The 21,683-nt window shown below is 39.4% G+C and overlaps 1 protein-coding gene across 1 annotated transcript in view; it reads left to right on the top strand.

Moving 5' to 3' along the window:
• The window catches only part of LOC149068448 (uncharacterized), a 35,813-nt gene extending 14,771 nt beyond the window's left edge, over positions 1-21,042 (top strand). Inside the window, exons 4-8 of the mRNA XM_089251609.1 lie at positions 2,378-3,276; positions 3,426-3,628; positions 9,983-10,165; positions 14,364-14,475; positions 20,827-21,042. Of these exons, the coding sequence (XP_089107735.1) occupies positions 2,378-3,276; positions 3,426-3,628; positions 9,983-10,165; positions 14,364-14,475; positions 20,827-20,844 (1,415 nt within the window). The 3' untranslated portion in view covers positions 20,845-21,042. The remainder of the gene's footprint in view (positions 1-2,377; positions 3,277-3,425; positions 3,629-9,982; positions 10,166-14,363; positions 14,476-20,826) is intronic.
• The last annotated feature ends 641 nt before the right edge of the window (positions 21,043-21,683 follow it).

The raw sequence follows: 21,683 nt of genomic DNA, 5'->3' as shown, positions 1-21,683 counted from the left end.
GAATCCGTGAGCATTGAAGGGAAAGGATAAGTCAAAGCTCCTGCACAGTATTTCTTTTGATATTGAATAAAACTCTTGAACACCCAGATGTCAATGAGTTCAAAGCTGATGGTGTGGAAGTCCTTTATACGCCTCCTAATACAACATCCATCATTCAGCCCCCTTGATCAGGGGGTAATGCAAGCATTGAAGGCTCTCTATACACATCACACAATGGAGATGATTGTGCACGCAATAGACGATGCAAATGCAACAAATGTCTTGAATGTATGTAAGAATTACACTATCTTGAATGCGCTGTTATTATCACTTGTGGCGGAATTCCCGCTCTGCTGCGGTGCATGCCACTATACGCAGGTGCATTGGAATCTGTGTTTGATTTCGCAGCTCTTTTCTCTTCTCTCAACATTGCTTTGCTCTCCATCTCACTATGTGTTCAGCCTAACATAGGGAGAGGACTTTGCAAGTTCAAATCGGCAATCTATTATTTTCATTATATAGATACCTCTATGGTACATTCTTCACATGTAGAACAATTGGTAGTGGAAGTCTTTTCAACATATTCCGACATGTTTGATGATATGAAGAAAATGCAAACAGAAATTGCCATGTTCTTTCAGAAAACATCAACAATCAATCACTGCACCCTCTTTTACATTCCCTTATACTTTTGTGTCACCCTACTTTTCTCATGATGTTCAATAAATGATAAACAAAAAAAAACCGATGGTTTCGATTATTTGCAAATTTCCCCACCCCTACGAATACGGGGGTAGGGGGGGGGCTATAATTTAGTGTGATATTGGACGGTTTAGAATTATGTACGCGTGTGACAGTGTACACCCTTTTGGTCAGGAAAATTATCAAGCAAATTTTGCCGCTGTGGTGGTCGAGTGGTTATAGTGCCGGACTCGTGATGCGAGGATCCGGGTTCGAACCCCACAGTGGTGGTCGGCTGAAGTTGGTTTTCTGTGGTTCCCAACTTCAAGGCACAAATGCGAGCCGATCTCCCTGTTAAAAAGTCTCGCCACAGAGAGCAACAGTCCTACAACGATAAATCATTCAATCATAACACTTTACTCATAGTTAGAAAATCTGGGGGCAGATGACAACACTACACATAACAAGCATTACACAGAAACAAACTTTACGTCAGGTTGCACTACACGTACACGCACATTCCCGCATGTACCGATTCGTTGGGGGGTTCCGCGGGGGAGGGGGGTGCATGTGTGGTGTAGCAGTAGTAGGTAGGGGCTCTGGGATCCATGATGTTCTTAAGTCAGCCACCTCGTTGGGCGGTTTGCCTGTTGTGGCGTTGTATTTGTATTTGTATTTGTATTTTCTGAGAACTCTGAATTAGGTTTTGGGGGGGGGGGGGGCTACATCAGATAACCCTGAGGGCCACATTTGGTCCGTGGGCCTAGGGTTTAGCATATATGGCTTAGAGGGTAGGTCGCAATGAATTTATTAAAAAGAAATTTTGAATTCTTAGCCTTCAAAAATAGTATTGAAACTAACAGAAATTGATTGCAATTACATATAAAGGTTAAGAAATTTTAATTTTTCGTAAAAATATTTTTTGCATTAAACAATTATTTATTATCTGGGGAAGGGATGTAGGCCCCCTATGCTCCCTCCTGTGGAGGTTGCTTGGGGGAGGTATGGATACCTCCATCGTAATATGAGGTAAGGGGCAGAGCTGACATAATTTTGCTGACAATGGGCAAGGTCAGGGCAGCAACTGGGGGGGAGCGGATCTTGTACCCCGGGTGCTGGACCAGAGAGGGTGCAAATTTTATTCTTAAGCCTCTCCTTCAACATTGCAAGGGGGCGCCAAAATGTGCACTTGCCCCGAGTGATCAAGCATCTAGTTGCTGCCCTGGGTGGGGGGGGGGTAAAAAAATGGCAAAAAATTTGCTGTCATAACACTTGAACGGTCTCTAAGGCACCACTTGGTACACATACTGATTATTTACAGCGATAAACATTTATCAATCAATATTTAAACGGCTGAGACAATATGAAATGACTACGGATTGGTGATTTTCCCCAAAAGAAATTCTTCCGCGATGAATGTGTCACTTCAGGGGTTGAAGTTTTTGTCACTGGTCCCGTGAACCACAAACTTTTTTCTCTGTGGCCTGATTGTTTAATTAGTGGTACTGACCAGCAGGTGAGCCTCTCCTTCTCGAGTGTGAAATTTTCCCAGTCCTGTTATGAAATTTGCCATTTCAATGTAACGAGAATAATCTGTGTATAAATTTTATTTTTTCATGATAACAGTGAAATACCTCTTGAACATTTTTGAACAGGAAAAATTTCTAGAGGTTTTTCTCCTTGTGCCATATTGAGTTTTTTCTCTCTGTGTGTTTAGATAACTCAGCAGCATTCCACGACTCGTATGAAAAGAAAAGGGATTTTCTGCTTAAACTTGGAACATCTTTTGTCAAGCAGCAGAAGGATAAAGTTACGGAAGCCAGAAAAGCTAAAATTCACAAAATTGCTGAAATCAAGAAGCATCTTCTTAGTGACAGTGGGTTTGCGTTATCGTCTCCCTCATCATCGATATATGCCAAAGTGAACTCCTCTGGGAAAAGAAGCAGCGGCAACAGTAAGGGTGGAGAAAGTCACTCTGGTAAAATACAAATTCTCGGCTCAAACTTGTCTCATTCATCATTCCCACCTGCTACATCTAGCTCTTCTGGAAAAGCTGGTGATGTACGCGACGGCACACGGATAAAAACTTCTCGTCCCTTTTCAGGATTTACAACCAGTAGTTCAGAGAAAGGAATGAAAGCCTTGGACTATTCCTTGCCATCTTCATCTAGTGACATTAGCTCCGAGAAGAGAAAAAAGATCGCAGCCATTAAGGACAGCCTCTTGGATCGTGATTTCTCGTCTTTCCCATCAACATCTAGTGCTTCAAACTATTCCTCAGCATCTAGTGACACCAGCTCGGAGAAGAAGAAGAAAATCGCCGCCATCAAGAACAGCCTTTTTGATAACAATTTCTCATGTTTTCCATCTACCTCTAGTGCTTGTGCCACGCCAAAAACTTCAGAGACGTGCAGTGCAGTGAATCTGGGCTTGTTGGAGGCGGAAGCATCTATATTCGATGACCTGATGAAGAAGATTCAAAGCATTCGCCACAAATGTATGAATGTTTCCAAAACGCCGAGTAATGAAGTCAAGGTTCGGCCAGAGACAGGAGAAGGTGGAACTGATGTCTGTGATATTGTGTACGACAGTCGTCTGGATCAGGATTCAACAAAGGTAAATATGTTTTTCTCTTGTGGATCATGTAAGGGAATCAAATATGCTTGCATAGCAAATGATAGTATGTTGCTGCGAACACTAATGTCATGTGGAGCATATTCTTCTATCAACGGTGTTAGTGCTTAATTGATTTTGTTTTGTTTCAGGAGAAGGTTTCAAACTCTGGTGACAATGATCAAAAGTCACATGATGTGTATGAAATACAGATGGGTGATGATCATTCGCCTTATACCTATGAGCCGCCTGATTCTCCTGCAAGTGGAAACTTCCAACTTCCTTCATATCCAAAGGGAGGTTTGAGTGATCAGGATTCTGGTTCTTCTAGTTCATTCGCTCGAGCGGAACAAAAGTATGATGGTTATTAAAAACATTGCTCGCAATGATTATTCATGCAAATATCAATTTTTCTACTTTTAATAACTGTTTCTTTTATCTCTGCTCGAATGCCAATATATGCTACAGTGAAAATCCTGCATAACGATACACCTCTTTATATAACAAGGGTTGACAAGTCCAAAAAATAGCATATTTTCGAACTTGTCCGGGACTTAGGGATCCCTTTCGATGCTAGCAGACATTTGCTGGCGTAATTTCCAATAATCTTGTGCTGTCCTCGGACTAGATCGAAGTTATACATGGGGAAAGAAATTAGGCAGCGATGTCATTTCTTCAGTCACCATGTCCCCCCTGCTGCCTGGGATTTATCAATATCTGCTCTGTAACAATAATCGTCTACATAATGATATTGTTGTCAAACTTTCAAAGCTTAAGGGTACAGCAAGAAAGTTTGAATTATCCAATTCATCAAATTCATTAATGTAAGATAACTATAATTTTACAAAAATTCTAAAATTTACACTATAATACCCCAAAAAAAAAATCGCTAGTTTTCTCGTTGTTGCAACTAATGCTTGTGTTGAACGTAAACGATCGCCAAAACTATTTCATTTGTAAATTTGTGGAATTACCATTCATTTTATTCTGGATACTCTTAAACATTGTGAGAAAATTCTTGAAGTTAGTTGACTTAGAAAATTGGATTTTCCGGCATTAATTTTTTTCTAGCTTGTCTGTAATTTTCTGCAAATGTTCGAATAGAGATCACTCCTATTCTGTTGCTTAGATTTGGTTTTTTTGCTCTTGCCATGATACGATTTGATGTGACTTTATTCTTTACCTCACCAATGAACACAACCATAAGTCCACCTCAGTTTTTTTTCTTCTAGAGTTAAACTAGAGGTATGAACCTTGTTTGAAAAATGTTTCTAATCTCTACATTTTGGTATTCTAAAGTGAATGAACAATAATGGTGGAGAGACATGAATCTCCAACATTTCAACAGATTGAAATTCCTGCACTACAGATTTTAAACATTGTTTGTGGAGAAGTTTATTTTGAAGTTACAAGGTTTATGATGTTCAAAATGTAGCTGACTTTTATCCATAAAAATACTTGTATTTAGATACAACAATCTTACACCAATATCCTTTGATATGATCCCCTTGGGCTGCCGCCACTGTCTGCAGCAGCACTGGAATGCTACGTTTAAGATGGCACACAGCTCGTCCGTCACATTCTGCATGATGTCTTCTCTGGACTGAAATGTGATCCCTTTCAGAGGTATTTTCAGCTTGGGGAAACAGCCAGAAGTCACACAGAGCAACAAAGTGGGGGGGGGGGGGTGTATGGAAACGCTGTATGAAATGTGAAAATGACTGGGGATGCATTGTGATATAGCTGCCAATTGTCCACTACCCTCTGGTTGGGCTGTTTGCATCTCATGGTGTTACAAAAGCAACATAGAACCTCTTGGCAATGGTTGTGGGGTGTACTACTGATGAACCATGCCACTAGAGTCAAAAAAGACAGCATTGCTACGAACCTACCTTTTTTTTTTTGCCTCAAAGGAATGTTGGATGCTTTCATTGTGATTAATTCTACTTGGTTTCTAGGTTATACCCATATACCAAGGACTTACCGCCTGTAATCACTGTCTTGGGAAAATTGATATCACTGTTCGCAGTCTCCAGCATGTCCCGTGCAATCAAGTGATTGCCTCATTTGCAAATTCTGAAATCGTGATTCAAAGATCCAGCATCACAAAAGTCCTCACTTGGACAATGACGATAGCATTTCTAGATGATGAGGGCCTTCCAGAACGTGCTTCACTCTCACTGATATGCCGTCATCTTTGAAGTGGTTGTACCAGTCCTTTATCTGTGTAGTGCACATTGCTTTACTCTGAAAAGCCTGTTGAATATTGTAGATCATTTACAATTGGGAATTGCCAAGCTTTGCACTGTTCAAGTTTTTCCTGTCATTTTGTCAAGGAAAAAAACCAGATGGTAATCACATTTTCTCACTGGCCACTTCTGCAGGCTGGAAAAAATTCAAGTACCGTATATACTCGTATATTAGCCGACCCCCACATTTCAGGACCACCAAAACAGCAATAAATTGAAAACCCTTGTCTAAGCCGACCCCAAAAAATCCGTGCATTTTAGAGAAAACAATTACTATATTTTCATTTTAAAAATGAGTAGCTCGCGGAAATTTACAATAGAAAATGATTGAAACTTTTTAGTCCATTTCTTTTAAGTCACCAAGCTCATGATAATCCATCAGATCATCATAGGGGGTGCGGCATCTTCGTTTTTATCTTCATCTGGGCTGTCTCATTGCCATTGTCACTTTCAAAGAGGATATCATCTTCAGTTCCGTCCATAGCATTGCTGATGCAACACTTTTTGAAGGATCGGATAATTTCGGAGGAAACAGAATCCCACGCCTCATGTACCCATTGGCATACTAGGCCAATGTCAGGTTTCTTCAAGTCACCGCTTTTTGTAGTTTATCATTGGAACTCATCCATTCGATATACAAATTCCTCAAATAGTCTTTGAGAGGCTTGTTGATGCTCACATCTAAAGGCTGTACAATCAACGTTAGACACCACCAGCCACAATGATGTTTTCGATTTCTTTGCCTCGGCTTTGACATTATCAGTTCTGTGGGGTTTGAACATATTCCATACCAATAATGCCAGTTTCTCGAACACTGCTACAAAAATGACTACTGATTGCGGGGTCAATATTTTCTCATCCAAAATTGACCCGAGTATAAGCCGACCCCCCAACTTGGGGAACAAATTTTTCCACAAAAAAACTCGGCTTATACACGAGTATATATGGTATTTGCATTAGGATTGTCTACATATGTGCACCAAACCATGCCTTCCTAGCTTCATTGGTTCACACACAGAAAAATTATGGTCAGGTTTGGTAACAAAATATTTGCTTCTTACTCATAGCCACAAAAAAAAAAAAAAAGACTGGTTTTGTTGATTATAATTTTTTTAATGTCCAAATATACATGTTATATAGATTCTGGAAAAAATCCATAGAAAGCAAAACCATGGAAAAATGAAACTGGGAATATTGACTAAATGTTAGCCAAAGAATTCTGAGAAAAGTCATTTCAAACATATCTGAATCAAAATTTAATTCAATTTTGTTTAATGTGCTTTGGATAATTCAAACATGTAATTTAAACTTCAAATTAAATAGGAAACACGTGGGGAAATTCTTTAAATTTAAATTGGTTCAATCCAAGTTCAAATTTGCCAAGTTCTCCTGTATTTCCTGGTGCACTTTCAATAGTGTTAATACAGTAGAACCTCTCTTATCCAGATTCCACGGGACCTAGATGATTGTGAATTCAATACTGTTTATTTCCCAGGTTTTCATATTTAAAACAGTATTGTTGTGTAAATCATAATTTAATTATAAACCATCATTTCTAAATTACATAACGTTGCTAGTGAAAAGATTTTTTTTACTTATTCCCCTTACACATATTTTGTGTGGGCATTGCACAAATCCAGAAAAAACAGAAAATATTGGATGGTTGAAGTTCAACTTTCTTACATATACTTGAAGCTTATGCTGGGCTCCCACTCATCCTGCTTTTCCTACTTTCTCAGTTTTGTCTTACTTTTTTTACCAAAAACATATCAACAAAATTCCTATAATTGATTTTAATTGAGGATGAATCGATATAATGCCAAATAATACAAATGTCAAATGTTATAGATTACAATTAATGATTCTGCCGAAGCAGAAATTCTATCATTTTCAAGGTTATTTGGGGGATTGTATGTGGACCATTTGGTTTATTAATATTAATTTTCTTTTGCCGAATTTGAGGGTTCTACAAATAGAGTAGTCATTAAAAACGTCTGTCTGGATGGAAAAAGTAATTTTGTACTTATAACTCTTCTCATCGTCTTTGGACAGTAACTAGCAGCCATCATTCAAAATTATGGTGCACATTTTGTGTATAGGTGAAACAATAGTTTGCATTTCAAAGCAGTTGGATACATAGGCCTATTCTAGGTTTGGTGATTCTGATGCTACCCAATAGCATTCCATTGTCTTCTGTATTTTTAGGGCATGCAGAGGAATAAACAATATTTACAATACTCAGCAAAGAGCTAGAAATTAAAGTGTTTGATTTGTCAAAAATGATTACACTGTCATTGAGCATTCAAAATTTAAACATCTTTTCAAAAAATGGGATCGACAATGCAGTAAAACTAACTGGTTCACCTTGGCTTATGTAAATTACGAGGTCCGATATAAATATTTAGCACTGTGCTCTGAGAAGTGGTCTCGAAAGAGCATCATTCTTAAAAAACTTGCATGTCTTTATAATTTGCCGAGCATTGTCAGAGAGATTTGACAGACTGGACTGTGGAAGACTCGGGGAAAAGAAAATGTAATATATATTGTGAGGAAAGACAGAAAATAATTGTCTGTGGTTGCTAATACCTTATTTTGGCCCAAAATTGTTTTCGTTACCAAGTCATTTCTGTCATTTTGCTTTGGCTCGAGTCAATCTTATAGGATACTGAAATAGTGTGCTATAAAAAAAAATTTAGGGATTTTTTTTAATTATGCTATGATTGTGTTGTCCCCCCCCCCGTCCTACTTTTTCTAATTTTTTGAGTGGGGACCCCCTGCTTATGTAGCCATCAGCAGTTTACGCCTGCTGGTCATGCTGCGGCGACGTGACTAGGAGAGCATGAGATATTCGAGAGGAAGTCACTAGCAGCTTCTGTAGAGGATTGGGATGAAGGATAGTAACAACGACGGGTGACAGTGATGAATATGAGAGTTTCACTGTGCAGGCATCCCTTGCTGTACGCAATAAATTGACTCTGCCAAATAGTCGCATAAAGTGAGTTGGATTTAACATGGGGAGAGATAGGGATGGGAGGGTTGGTTTTTTTTCAGAAGGATTGAAAAAAAACTAAACCCAACAGTAAATTAACTTTTTTTCAATTAATAAATTATTCAATCTAATGCATAAACCCAGTGAATTCAGGCAATTATGAAGGAATTAAATTAATACTTTTTGCTGTCACTATTTATGATTGATTCTAGTGGATGTGGGTGTTTTCTTTCCTGAAGAGCCTGGTATGATAGGCTGATAACTTTTTAATGGAAAAAGTCGAGCCCCAAAGCAGGTTTTGCATTGTTCTGCAACAAACCCTCGGGTGACTGGGAATGCTCTGCAGTAAAAATTACAGCTGCTGTGGTGGCCGAGTGGTCATAGTGACTGACTCGCATCATGAGGGCCCAGGTTTGAACCCTACTGTTTGCCAGTGGTGATCGACTGAAGCTGGTTTTCTGTGATTCCAAACTTTGAGGCGCAAATGCAAGCCGATCTCCCATTAAACAGTCTCACCACAGAGAGCAACAGGCCTATAACGGCATAGCCGTACACCAAATTTTTTCGAGGGGGATTTCAGATTTTTTTCTTCTGGGGGGGGGGGGGTTGCGTTTTTTCCTGCAAAATAACACTATAATCTTAGCTCGAGGGGGGGTTAGAATCTCAACCCCCCCCCATACGTACGCCAATGTACGGCAGTACAATTTCTTTTAATCATTGCACTTTATGTAGTAGTAAAAAAAATTATGGCAGATGGCGACACTACACACAACTAGCATTACACAGTAACAAACCTCAAATTAAGTTCACAGCCCATACACGCACATTCCTACATGTACTAATTCGTCAGAAATTCCACAGAGGAATGTGGATGAAGTGCATGTGTGATTTAGTAGTAAAAATTCCCACAATAGTACTACTTCACTACTTTCCTTAAGATTCTTAGATATTGTTCTGCGGCAGCACTGGTTGTTCTGTGACGTATGTCGCAGATTTCAGCATATTCTGCTTTGAGGTTGTCGAGATTTGGATGACAAGCAGCATTTTTTGCCGTCTTATAAAAACTTGAGTAGCAAAGCCAGAGAATTCTGCATGTTTCTCGCAAATGTAAAAATTCTAGTTTAACTGGAACTGCTTTTTTCAATTAAATTTCTCATGACATTGCCAGTGTGTTATCAAACGTTCATCAGTGAAATCTGGTGAGTTGTATCTACGAATTTCTCTCTCAGCTACGTCATCAAATTCAGCAATTTCGTCTTCAAAGGACTTAACTAAATTATATATATTCAATGTGCAAACCCATTTCCAGGATTAAAGTTAAACTCCAAACCAAATTTTGCAAGCGGGAATTCTTAAAACACACTTTTAAAGTCGCATTATAGCGAGGTATACCCTTATATTGTGATTTTGATGAATTGGGTTCTTTATTTTATTTCAGCATGGCATATAATGCTTATTTCTTTTTTTCCAGAGCGGCTACATTCTTGAACGTGTGTAGTTGGGATCCATTGAATTGGAAACCACTTTCGTCTGGCCCAAAAAGTACCCCACAGTTTTTCCATCAGTCACCAATCCAGAAAGCAAGTACTTCGACACTCAGTGTAGCTGGCATGCAGAATGGGAGCGTTTCGAATTTTCATGAACTTCCTGTCAGGTAAATGGAAACTTTTTTTTGTACTGGGCAGTAGCATTAGAGCCAGGGATGTTGCGAGAGCACCCACTGTAATTAGTAGCACAGATCTGAGCACTGCTGTTTGGCTGGGAGAGTCACAGTGACAGAATCGCATCGTAAAGACCTGGGTTTGAACATGTTGGAAAGTCGCACCACAAATAGCAGTTGACCTACAACAGTATAAATATTCAATCATAACACTTCACCCATAAAGAGGAAACAATGTCACTCTTAGCTGTTCATACGTATAATTTCGGAAAGAAAATTCACATGCCTATGTGAGGAGAATCAAACCACTGCTCCCTCGCAATCCAGGGTGACTGCTCTACCATTGAGCTCTGACATTTTCTCCCAAGTTTGTATCCCTACTTCTAGGGAGCTTTGCTGTAAAATAATACATGTTGATGTGTGCCTATTAAATGTCATGAAGTGGTTCTTGTGAGACTATTGTGACGATTGACTTTTTTTACGTTTTTCTTCATGGCACCAGTGTGATGATGGTTGTTTTTCACAGCACCAATTATGTTGTGGTGCAATAATTGTTGAGTACTATTTAAGTTGACAGTACTCCAAGAAAGAAAACTTTTAGCCTGGTGATCATATTAGTGGGGTACTATTTTTGAGTTGTTACCGTGTCCGCAACAACCCTTTGTGTGTCAGTGAGTAATTCTCCTGAATAAATATGTACTACAGCATTTTAACCGAAACAATTAAGTCACAAAGAAAAAATAATATGTCAACACACAGAGGTCTAAATGCACATTAGGTTCTTTAATTCTTAATTCATATAGCCAAAAAGAAAAAAACGATGCTGAAATACCTTACTTTACTTATCGAAAAATTAAAAATTATTTGGGTGCAAAACACAAAAAACTAAATATCGCTGCAGTTTGGTTTTTGCCCAACCACTCAACAAAATTTGTAAGAGAAAATTTACTCACTATCTCCCATATTAAGGTCACTTCATTCTTGACAACCGGATTTCGATGAACAGTTCCCTTTAACTTGAACACTCAGTATGGACAGTTCGTTATTTCATGTCATCCTAAGACGGGCGAATCTGCTTGGCCAATTGAACGATTAATGTCCTCTGTATCTACTGAAGCAACGGTCCGTGCACATACTTTACGATGTCGGAGCATCAAAGTTCTCCATCTGTACTACCACTCGAGGTAGTGTGGTCGAAGTACCATCCTTGGACTGGACTGCAAGAGACAGCTGCTGGGCTTCATCTTTCTGGCATGACAGTAAACCCTTCCTTCCTGGATCCGTTGGGAGCAACTGATATGATGAGACGATGCTTCATACTGTTATTTTTATAGCTGTTTTTCTTGAACTTACATCTTCAAGTAAAATGTTACGACTTTTGGCAGTTCAGAACTACATAGGGGTTTGAGTGACTTGACTTGGGATTTGAGTTTCAAGGGCTCTTCAAGTTACGTGGGGGGGGGGGAGAGATTCTTCAACGGCGGGACCGCTCTTTCTCGTGCAACTGGTCCCGATGAACTGCACGCCTCCAAAGTTTTTCAGTGATAATATGTAAATTGAGTGATGGGCGGGACTTGAGAAAACGCACCCTCTAATTCGTCGCGCAAACTGCGTCATCCAAAATTTTATCCAATTGTATCCCGAGGCGCGAACACAAACATGAAACCAAAAGAAAAACATCTTCTCTCAATACGGGGTCGATTTAAGAAAATGAACGGCTTTCAGCAAAGTTTATAATTACAACAATAATTTTCAGTATAAGATTTCCGGATTAAATGCACAAATATTCAACAAAATCAAAAAACATTAACATCATTGTGTGGGGGAAAAAATTAACTTTCCAACGATATGTGACATCATATGTAAATATTCTTGTTTCGCGACATGCCGAAAAATTTAAATCCAAACAAAGGAAATTCTTAAAAAAATTCAAATTCAACACTTTCTCGATGACAGAGAATAATTTCAAGCATATATAACATTAATTCTAAAGTTTCTCTTCCTCACAATATTTTACAACACTAGTTTTTTTTTTTTTTCAAAGCATCGGAAACAGTGGAGAGAAAAAGGGAAAAAAATATATATAAATTTTTAAAATTGAAAGACACACAAGGTCTCAAAATTATTTAACTCTTGATTAACAAAAATGTTTGTTTCCCTTATTTAAGAAAAAACAGACTCAGAATGTGCAAAAAGCGAAAAATCGGCTTTTCAAGTATAAAATGATTCATGTGTCTCCAGTGGTGTAGATGGTAGCATGCTTGCCCGGTATGCAAGAGGGCCTGGGTTCGAGTCCCGGCGGAGACGTGATGACTTTTCTTTCCGAGCTCACCTCAGCATAATATCCGGAAAATAACTGTTTCCTTGATAAAAAAAAAATATTCAACAGATTATGAACAGTGAGAGAGAAAAAAAAGAAAAGGAATCTTATCTTCCTTTTACACGTACAGTCGCGTTCGTGCGGGAACAAGAAGACTGACTCATCAAGATGGCGATAATATCTTTGATTATCAGTGAATCATTAGGTGTGTCTCTCTCACAAAAGAAAGAATATATTATTCAAAAGAACACACATTTTCTCGTTCAATTTAACTCAGAATTTCTCAAAATTTTACAGGAAGAATCAGAAAAATTCAAGGAATTTGTTATTGAGCTCAAATGATTGAGATGTCAAAGCAAAGCATTTAATATTTAGGATTTTCCGACAAACACATATAGTGTGATGCATAAAGAGTGTGTGTCCACTCTATACAAACGATCTGTGGTTCAGATCTCGGGCATTTTATGAATATCAGACTGAATGATAACACAAGAGGAAAGGAACTAGACAACCACGAGATTCGGTTCAGCTTTCCACAATAATATAAAGACAGAAGCTCAAATATTTTCCACGCGACAAACACAATTATATTTACATTTAGCAAATTTCACTTATTTGACATGACAATTCTGGGTTGAAAATATGTCAGGCTTCTTTGTCAAAGGTGGGGAAAGTGTCCTACTTTTCCCACCGTGACACTATTCTGGGTAGCTGTATTAACTAAGGCAAGGGAGCTGCTGCTGTTGGTGAAGGTTTGAGAACCGCTGCCTTAGAGTGTATATGTATGCTGAACTGGACCCACACATGGGCAGTCTTTTTAATTCCGCTAATAATAGCTCTTAATGAAAATAGTCCCCAGATAATGTACAGAGAGGGATTCAAAGAAAATTTTTTTCTAAAATTCATCTTCATCTCTGCTTAGTATCCAGTCTATCATACTTCGGCAGAGAGCAGGCAGACCTACAACATGATGCAAAACAGAAAATTCAAGCGTTTCCATCTTTGCTTCAGAAAATGGAAGACAGGTGGCAGCATGAACATGAAACAAGTGCAACTTGACTACATAAATATGTTAGGGCCACACACTCAGAACACACATTCCGGCACGTGGCGGTTCGTTAGAAATTCGCACGAAAGATCGCCCATCTGGCATGACAGCATGAGCACTGAGCAGTCGTGAGCAAATAAAATATAGTGAAATTCTTATTTTGTCATGCCATCTTGTGGCTCATGCTGTCGCATGCCGACTGTGATCTCTTGCGTGAATCAAGTATAATGAAAGCTGTGGCCACTCCCTGCAGTCGCATACCCTGTCTCTTCACATTCGTGGTTGGGGATAAACCCCCCCCCCCCCATAAACCCCTCCAACTAGTAGCCCGTAGTACGCTGTTAATATTATGTCAATAAATTATAGTTTATAATTAAATGAATTATAATTAAAAATATTGTAATGTTAATATTATTGGATTTTGGCTTATCGTGGGAAATGAGAAATGTCGTTATTTTGGTGGTTAAGGGTTGCCATTACTATTTCTGCCATTTTTGCTCCAATGAAGCATCTCTCACTAAATTTCATGTATTGTCAAGAGGAGCCGCTTTAACAGAATAGTACCAAAAAATAATTTGGCATTTAACTGTGATGTTAATGTTCTGAGTTTTTTAAACAATATTATGTACTGTATGCGAAATTAAATTCTTTATTTGTGCTGTAATCTGTTATTTCTTTTACTTTCATTCGCAATTTTTCTCCCACTGGCTTATTTTTACGCCTTTAATTTGGCTGTGTCACAACACAGCCCTTTCTGTCTGATGCATGGTCAACTATCTGTTATCACAGCTCAGTGTAATAACTTGTTGGTATGTTTTTCCTAGCAATAATCCTTCTCAGATGCCAAATCAAGCAAGTGCCCTTCACGAGCCCAGCAGTTGGGAGCCGTCCGAACAAGATCAATTTATTTATGGCTGCTTTCCATGGAATCATTGGGTAAGACTCTGATGAAGCTGTTCATTATGCTATTGTTTTCGAAGGGGCAGCTGTGCTGGTCGAGTGGTCATAGTGACGGTCTCGCGTCGAGGAGACCTGGGTTCGAGCCCCACCATCACCACAGTGGTGGTCAGCTGAAGTTGGTTTTCTGCTGCTCTCCCAACTTCGAGACACAAATGCAAGCCGATCTGTCTCTTAACCAGTCAAGTGGTTACGACAGCAAATGCCATCGCTGCCATATGTAATGGTGATGCCTACGACGGCATTTGCCAATGTGCAGACTTTTTTTGGTCTTTTTCACCAGTGAAGTGGTATCTTGAAAAAAAAATTATGCTCCCCCCATAAATTCACTGGTATCTCTATGAATTTTCTTCCAGCTTGCCCTAGGTCTTTGATCACCTGCTTATATTTCTTCGTTGAGACTGAGCGGTGGGTCATGTTCTGGGTAAGAGAAGGTATCTGTGAATCAAGTATAATTCATTTCTAAAAACGTTCTATCCAAAGGTTCGTTTACTTTCATTGTCTACTATCTGGAAAAACTTGCAAAGAAGCTCATTAACACTGAGAATTTAACCTATGGAATTCTGCACATGTAATAAATCTAGAACAAAAACACAGTTGATCCCGCTTATAACAGTCCTCCCATTTTGAACGTTTTTCCACTTGATACAACTTATTTTCGTGATCCTAACAATAAGTAATTGTCATTAGGATTTCCTGTTTAAAGTATTTTCTTATTTATGTTTTTTTATGATGGTTTTTGAAAACAGTTGGAGACACACATTTATGTATTTACTAATAAATCAATCTATAAATTCCCGTCTGATTGATTTTACATTTCGTTAAAAAAATCGTAGCACTTTTAATATCTTCTGATCAAATTTAAAGTAAATTAGATTCTCTCTAAGACACTTATCTTCTGATTTCCTATTCATACTTTGGTTTTCCTGGTAAAATGATTTTATTGTCCCTCCCTGATGGTCCACCATTCTGATCGGTTGCCATTTAACTGCCACACATTTTCACACCTGAATATGGGAGCTATGTCAGATTTGTGTTGGAGAAACTTGTGCTTATGTGTGCCCAGCATTTGGCATGTTTTGTGTTCAGTAGGTGGTGCCATAACTAGATACTTTCTCAAACATGAGGGTGAATTTGGTGTTTTCCCCTCTAGTCCATAGCCCAGGATACTAGACCTGCCTGTCCCTCCCAGTTGCGGCCTGCATCTATCCTCCAAACTGGTGATGCATGCATTTGAAGTAGTTTAATGTATGCATATTTGTGTTGTAGGTCTGTGTGATCGCCGTGGCAACCAGAAGTTTTTCCAAAGGAATAGCCAAGTCAAAATTTGACATCTTTAGAAAATCATTTTTTGTCGATTACCATTGTGCAATTGCAAGTTCAAAACCCAGATTTAATTTGGGGGGTTTGAAGGCCCCCCCCGGGAAATCAAAAATTTGAAATATTTTTGTAGAGAAATAAAATAATTTATTATACTATCTGAAAAATTAGATCCTGGTACCCCTCCAAAAGCTGATTATGCATACACACCTGTGATTTTTGCGATGCGAAATGGTGACTACCACATAGCAGTTAGATGACAAAACTGGATATTCAAGATCAAATTTTTAGATTTGGTTTTTTCCACGATATTGGGAAAGTTTTATAATTTGAACAGGCGTTCCAATCCTTTATGATTTAAAAAAGTGCACATTTCGCAATATTGTAGGAACAAGACAAATTTACACCGTATAGACGTGGTCTTTGAATATCGGCTGGTAGCCGCAGAAGTACCGTAATTTCCCATATGTAACCAGAAGGGAGAAAATCCACAGGGGAATAAAAAAAATATGGAATTTGAAACTTCCGTACACTGCCTTTCATTCAAAGAGAAGCACCTAGATATCCCTCATCTTATTCTTCAACAACCCGTGTGTATATCAATACAGTACAGTGTACAAAGTAGTAAAACCAGTTTTTCAATGTTGCGCGATCATGATACATAGTGAAAGGGGAAAAAAAGTTGGGGAGGGTTTTTTTTCCCCTCTATTTTTTTCTTAAAAGTAGGAAAGAACATGTCCCGGAGGACGCATGAACAAAATTTGTATGCGTTCTTTTCTAAAATTCCGGGTATTTGATGCATTATAACGCGTCAATGGCATCTCTGTGGCGGCATTGAAAAATCGGACACAACACTAGATACGTACTCATACTGTTAGACACACACATGTACTTCCGGCACAACTCACTAGGTAGTAAATTGCCCATGGTGATAGGCCTGAGTTGTGCTTGGTTTGGCAAAAATAAAGGCTACCCAAATGATCTGGTAACCTGTTGCTGGTCATTTGAGTGATTCGGTGATGCCCAGGAAAACTGGTCGTATGGGCACCCTATGCTGGGGAAAGGGGGGTTGTTAACCTGCTTTAACCGTGAACCAAAATCAGCAACACAATCATCGTGGTGGTCTATTTCGATTTTAAAAACGCTTGGGGGAAGGGGGCACGGTGGACCGCTTTTGAAATTTTTCCTTTTTCCCCCCCTGAAATTTATGAACCAATCTGAAAAAAGTCACGAATATTTCTCTATCACTTATATTTGCCTATGAATTTTCTCAAAGCATTAATGTCAATAGTATTTGTATGAAAGAAAAATTATTTTGTAAACCAACGAAATGCGTCCCAGTTTTCTGTGGCGCAGTGGCTGTAAAAAATAGATATTTTCAACACAAATACATGTTTGTATTGGTACAAGTGTAAATTGATGTACCAGAAATTAACTCCGTGTCAAATGAATTTTAGTTTGAGTCACTCAACAAAACTGCAAATGCAATATAGATGGAGTCAGTGTTTGGTAAAGTAGCGCCAGCAACAAAATGGACGAAACAACCAATCAAGTAACTTACTGCTTTTTTGTCGAATTGCATTCTTCTAAACCCACTATACGACATACGTGCTCAATTGATCACCACTCATCATAGCCCTCGGGCCAAAAGAACTAAGCGGTGCATGTACGGATCGCTTGCGTGACCTGCTATGCAGTTCCAGAGCTTTTAAATAAATGACCTACTGTGAAGTCCAACGTCACTTGAATTACCAGCAGCACATTTTTTTTTTTTGTTTCACCAACTGCCTGCTGTAACCTTTGTGGGACCCAGCTGAATGCACGACCCAAAACCCAGTCTGTCCTCTCCTCTCATACGTGCCACTACCAGGCATGGTAGTCTTGTCGACGTGCAATAGAGCTGTGAGATCCTTAAAACATTTCCAGTTGAAATCATCTGCAAAAGCAGCCTAAAATAGTTTTCACTTGTTCTGCCATCTAAGAAAGCAACACACAAACTACAGTTTAAAGATAATCTAGCCCAGTGGTTCTCAATCGGAATACTTCAAGGGGAGGGGGCACGCAAGGAAATGAAGAAAGGGGCCCGTGTCAGGTGGTCTGCAGAGAGCTGAGAAGAAAAATTAAGGTGTGAAGCAATAAAGATTTTTTTATATCAGTGACTATATACGCTTACAGAATCCAACAAAACTACCCATAAAACCAGGACCATTTTAGGGCATGGATTCCCCCCCCCCCCCACCACCACCACCACCACCTACATTTTACAGCAGGTTCCCTAGGATGGGGGTTTTGTACAGATCCCAGCTAGATTTTTCACGGACCCTTCTATGTTAAATTTATAGTGCAAAAAACCAAAAAATTATGAAAGCCATGCCTAGGATGTCCATGATGTTGAGACGGTCCTGGATAGAACTTGGACTAGCGGGGAGATCAATAAATTCTAGGCCAGTGGTCTGGAGATCAATCTTATTTGCAAAATTTTCGTTCAATATAAATTCACTGAAAAAAATCAATTCAATACGTATAAAAGATTTTGCTTCTAGATGAGGGTCAGAGACTCTCTGTAAGACAGGGGAGCTGCTAGAGAAAAAATATGGTTCAAAGGTGCCCACGGCCAAAAAAAAAAAAGTCAAGATACACTGATCTAGCCTGCGAAAGGTATTGGTGTATAGTTTTTATATTATAGCCTCTTATACGAAGTCTTTGAGGCAGAGATGTATGCATGGGAAGTGGACTGTGCTTGAAAACATGAAGCAGCCAATGCCGGGGGACTTTTCCCGTTTGCCCTTGCAAGAAACAGTCCCTGGTCATAACCCCTCACTCCCATTCAGCTTCACCTTCCTCAACTCCCCCATCTGGGAAAAAAACTTTTTTTTCACTTTGATTTGTGAAAAGAGTTGTGGAAGTCTGGGTTGGATACTCGATATTATCTCCTGGACTGTTTTAATCTAAGGATCCACCCGGGCATGGCCTTGAGTACCCTTAAGTAGAATGATTTTAAAGAGGAAGTAGAGTTTGGTAGGCAAGCTTCTTCAAGCTATAGGTAGGGTCCCCCGGCTTTGTTGAGGCAGTCTCGATCCTCTCAGCTGTTCTAGACTTGTTTGATTCTGAACACGGTCACACTTTTACCCACCATTTTTTTTTATACATTCATGTTTCACATCTGTTTGGCAGCAGGACCCCTAGTCTGAGATCTTTAGTTGGCCCGGGCCAGGTTTTTCATGGGGAGGCCCCTATATATAGTGAATTTATAGTGCAAAAACACTATACCATGCTGGAGCTCTGGTTTCTTTCACGAGTCTTCCCTCCCTCCATGGGCGGAGATACGGGGGGGGATCTAATGTATATGTTGTGTAGGAATTGATATCATCGTGCCCCCGCCTCATCAATAATGACCTTGCCCCCCAGACTTCTGAGTCTATCTCCGCCTATGCCTCCCCTCTTCCCTGCAGTAAGAAAATACCAAATGAGGTAGGGACTAGAGTGAATTAGAATAAAATTTTCTTTCCTCATAAGTAAATGAAAAGAAAATTGTTACTAACACTTTTGGCGAAAACTGCAAAACAGAAACCCACGCCAAAAATTTCCCGTTACCTCCTTTTCTAAATTAGTTCAGTTTGGCAAGAAAGTCACCAATCTGGCAACTCTGGAGTGCAAATAAGGCTAACCTCATTCCATGCAGACTTTCTCCAACCCTTATCGCCGTTGGGTCAGGGTGCCCATTAACACAGTTGCAGTGTCTGTGCTGTGGGGGTAATCCCACTACCAGATAGATTACCCGCTGCATAGTTACAGATTACTCAAGTGGCCCACCTGCACATTTTCATCATATAATTGGCCTGCAGCGCATCCCCAGATCACTTGAGTAACCCATGAAACAGTTCCAGATCACTTAAATGGCCTGTGATACATTTTCAAACCAATGAAGTGCCGAGCACACTCCGAAAGTTGGAACACCCTTGCTATAAAACATCAGTTCACTTAATAGACTAAAAATACTCCCGCCAAAGCCATAAGTCAACAATCTTGGAACTCAGACCTAGGACTATTTCCAGATGCCAACTACCAGCATTGAGGGAACTTTGAGAATGAGCTTGTCCCGAGTCTCCTTTTTATCGGAAAAACCCAATAAATTTGTCTATAATTGAGAAATTTTGAATATGTTCTCAGCCACCTCGTTGGGCATTTTGCCTGTTGTGGTGTTGTATTTGTAATCTAAGGGGTGATTATAAAAAAACTATCCCGACATATGGGTCTCCTAACTATCATACCATTCACAGAAACTGAATGAAATTTTGGTATAAGGTATTTTGAGGTATGCGCTCAAGAATGATATGGAAAACAACAGTGTCACTCTAACAGTTACAGTGAGAAAATTGCGAAAATATCAAATGGCAACACCAAGTTTTGTTGTATTGGAATGCGATCTCCATACTGAAAAACACTAAATAGCGTTGGAATGGCACCTGTAGCACGAAAATCCCTGGAGCTAGGCAAGGAAAAAGGACTTTGCCGTGCACCAGAGCATTAATGTTCGTTTCATTCGTCACACCGTTTCTTCGGCTGAGATCCCAGCCTGATTAGTCCTCCACAAGGTCATGTGGAAAACACAATAAAATGCTTTATTTTATGCTGCTTCTCTATCCTTATTGGTTGTCCTCATTTTTAGCCTATCTACCACCGCTGATTTTCATGCTACAGTTGCCGTTCGAATGCTATTTAGGGTTTTTCACAATGGAGATCACATTCCAATAGAAAAAAACTTGGTGTTGCCATTTGATATTTTCGAAATTTTCTCACTGTAACCGTAACTGTTAGTGACACTGTTGTTTTCCATATCATTCTTGAACGCATACCTCAAAATACCTTATGCCAAAATTTCATTCAGTTTCTGTGAATGGTACGATAGTTAGGGGCCCATATGTCGGGATAGTTTTTTTATAATCACCCTGTATATTTCATCACAGAAATCAATTTTATGGTATAATTTTGTTTTTCCTTCCCCCTTAGGATAATTACGATGGCTGAAAAAGATGCTGTTTACCTTGAATAGCGGACGATGAAATAATATATTCAGCTTGTTATAGATCTTGCAACTTATGTAATATGTATGTATGCTTAAACTGCCGTTCTGTTAAAAAAAAGAAGAAAAAATCGTATAAGAGTCTATACATTTTTCAATTATTTTTTAAAATCTATATTTCATTAAAAGCATTTTTTAAATCATGTGACCTTACTTGTATTCCGTCTGTAGTTTCAAAAGTCGGAGAACTTGAAAGTCATCTTTAACATTTCCGAGTCTATTTCGACAATGTTTGTCCCTGTGGACGGCACGATGTCAATTCATCTATACATTAGATCAGTCGACTCCACGTTTGACTCTCTGGGGGCAGCAATGCCCGCCCCCCCCCCCCCCCGTATTTCCGCCCATGGTATATATCTTCGCATCAGTCAGCTGTTGAAAGCATTCGTATGGATAACGGAGAGTGACATCTCCTCTGATAAGTCGCCATCTGGTGGCATTGTCAGCAATTGTGAGCTTTGACCTGACTGTTCATGTACGGTCCCGTTCAGTGCATACATGCTCTAAGGAAAGATTAGAGATATTCGTTGCTTAGGGCCCTTTCACACGGAGCGGATGCGGGTCCGGAAGAAGTTTTAACAATTGGAATATACTGCGCCTTTCAGACGAGCCGAAAAATCTCCGCACCTAGGAAATGTTCATGCGGGTCCGGACGTCGTCCGCATGTGTCAAAACCTAAGGCCCCTTTCACACGGAGCGGATGCGGGTCCGCATACCCTTTCAAACGAGCACTGAAGATGCGGACGAATCGCCCGCATCTTTAGTTCGAAATTCGTGCATAAAA

The sequence above is a fragment of the Pholcus phalangioides genome, unplaced genomic scaffold (genome assembly GCF_987345545.1).
Source record: "Pholcus phalangioides strain wild (caught in Gottingen) unplaced genomic scaffold, Ppha-v1.0 ptg000027l_1, whole genome shotgun sequence".
Taxonomy (NCBI): Eukaryota; Metazoa; Arthropoda; class Arachnida; order Araneae; family Pholcidae; genus Pholcus; species Pholcus phalangioides.
This window is presented reverse-complemented; position numbering and strand designations above follow the sequence as displayed.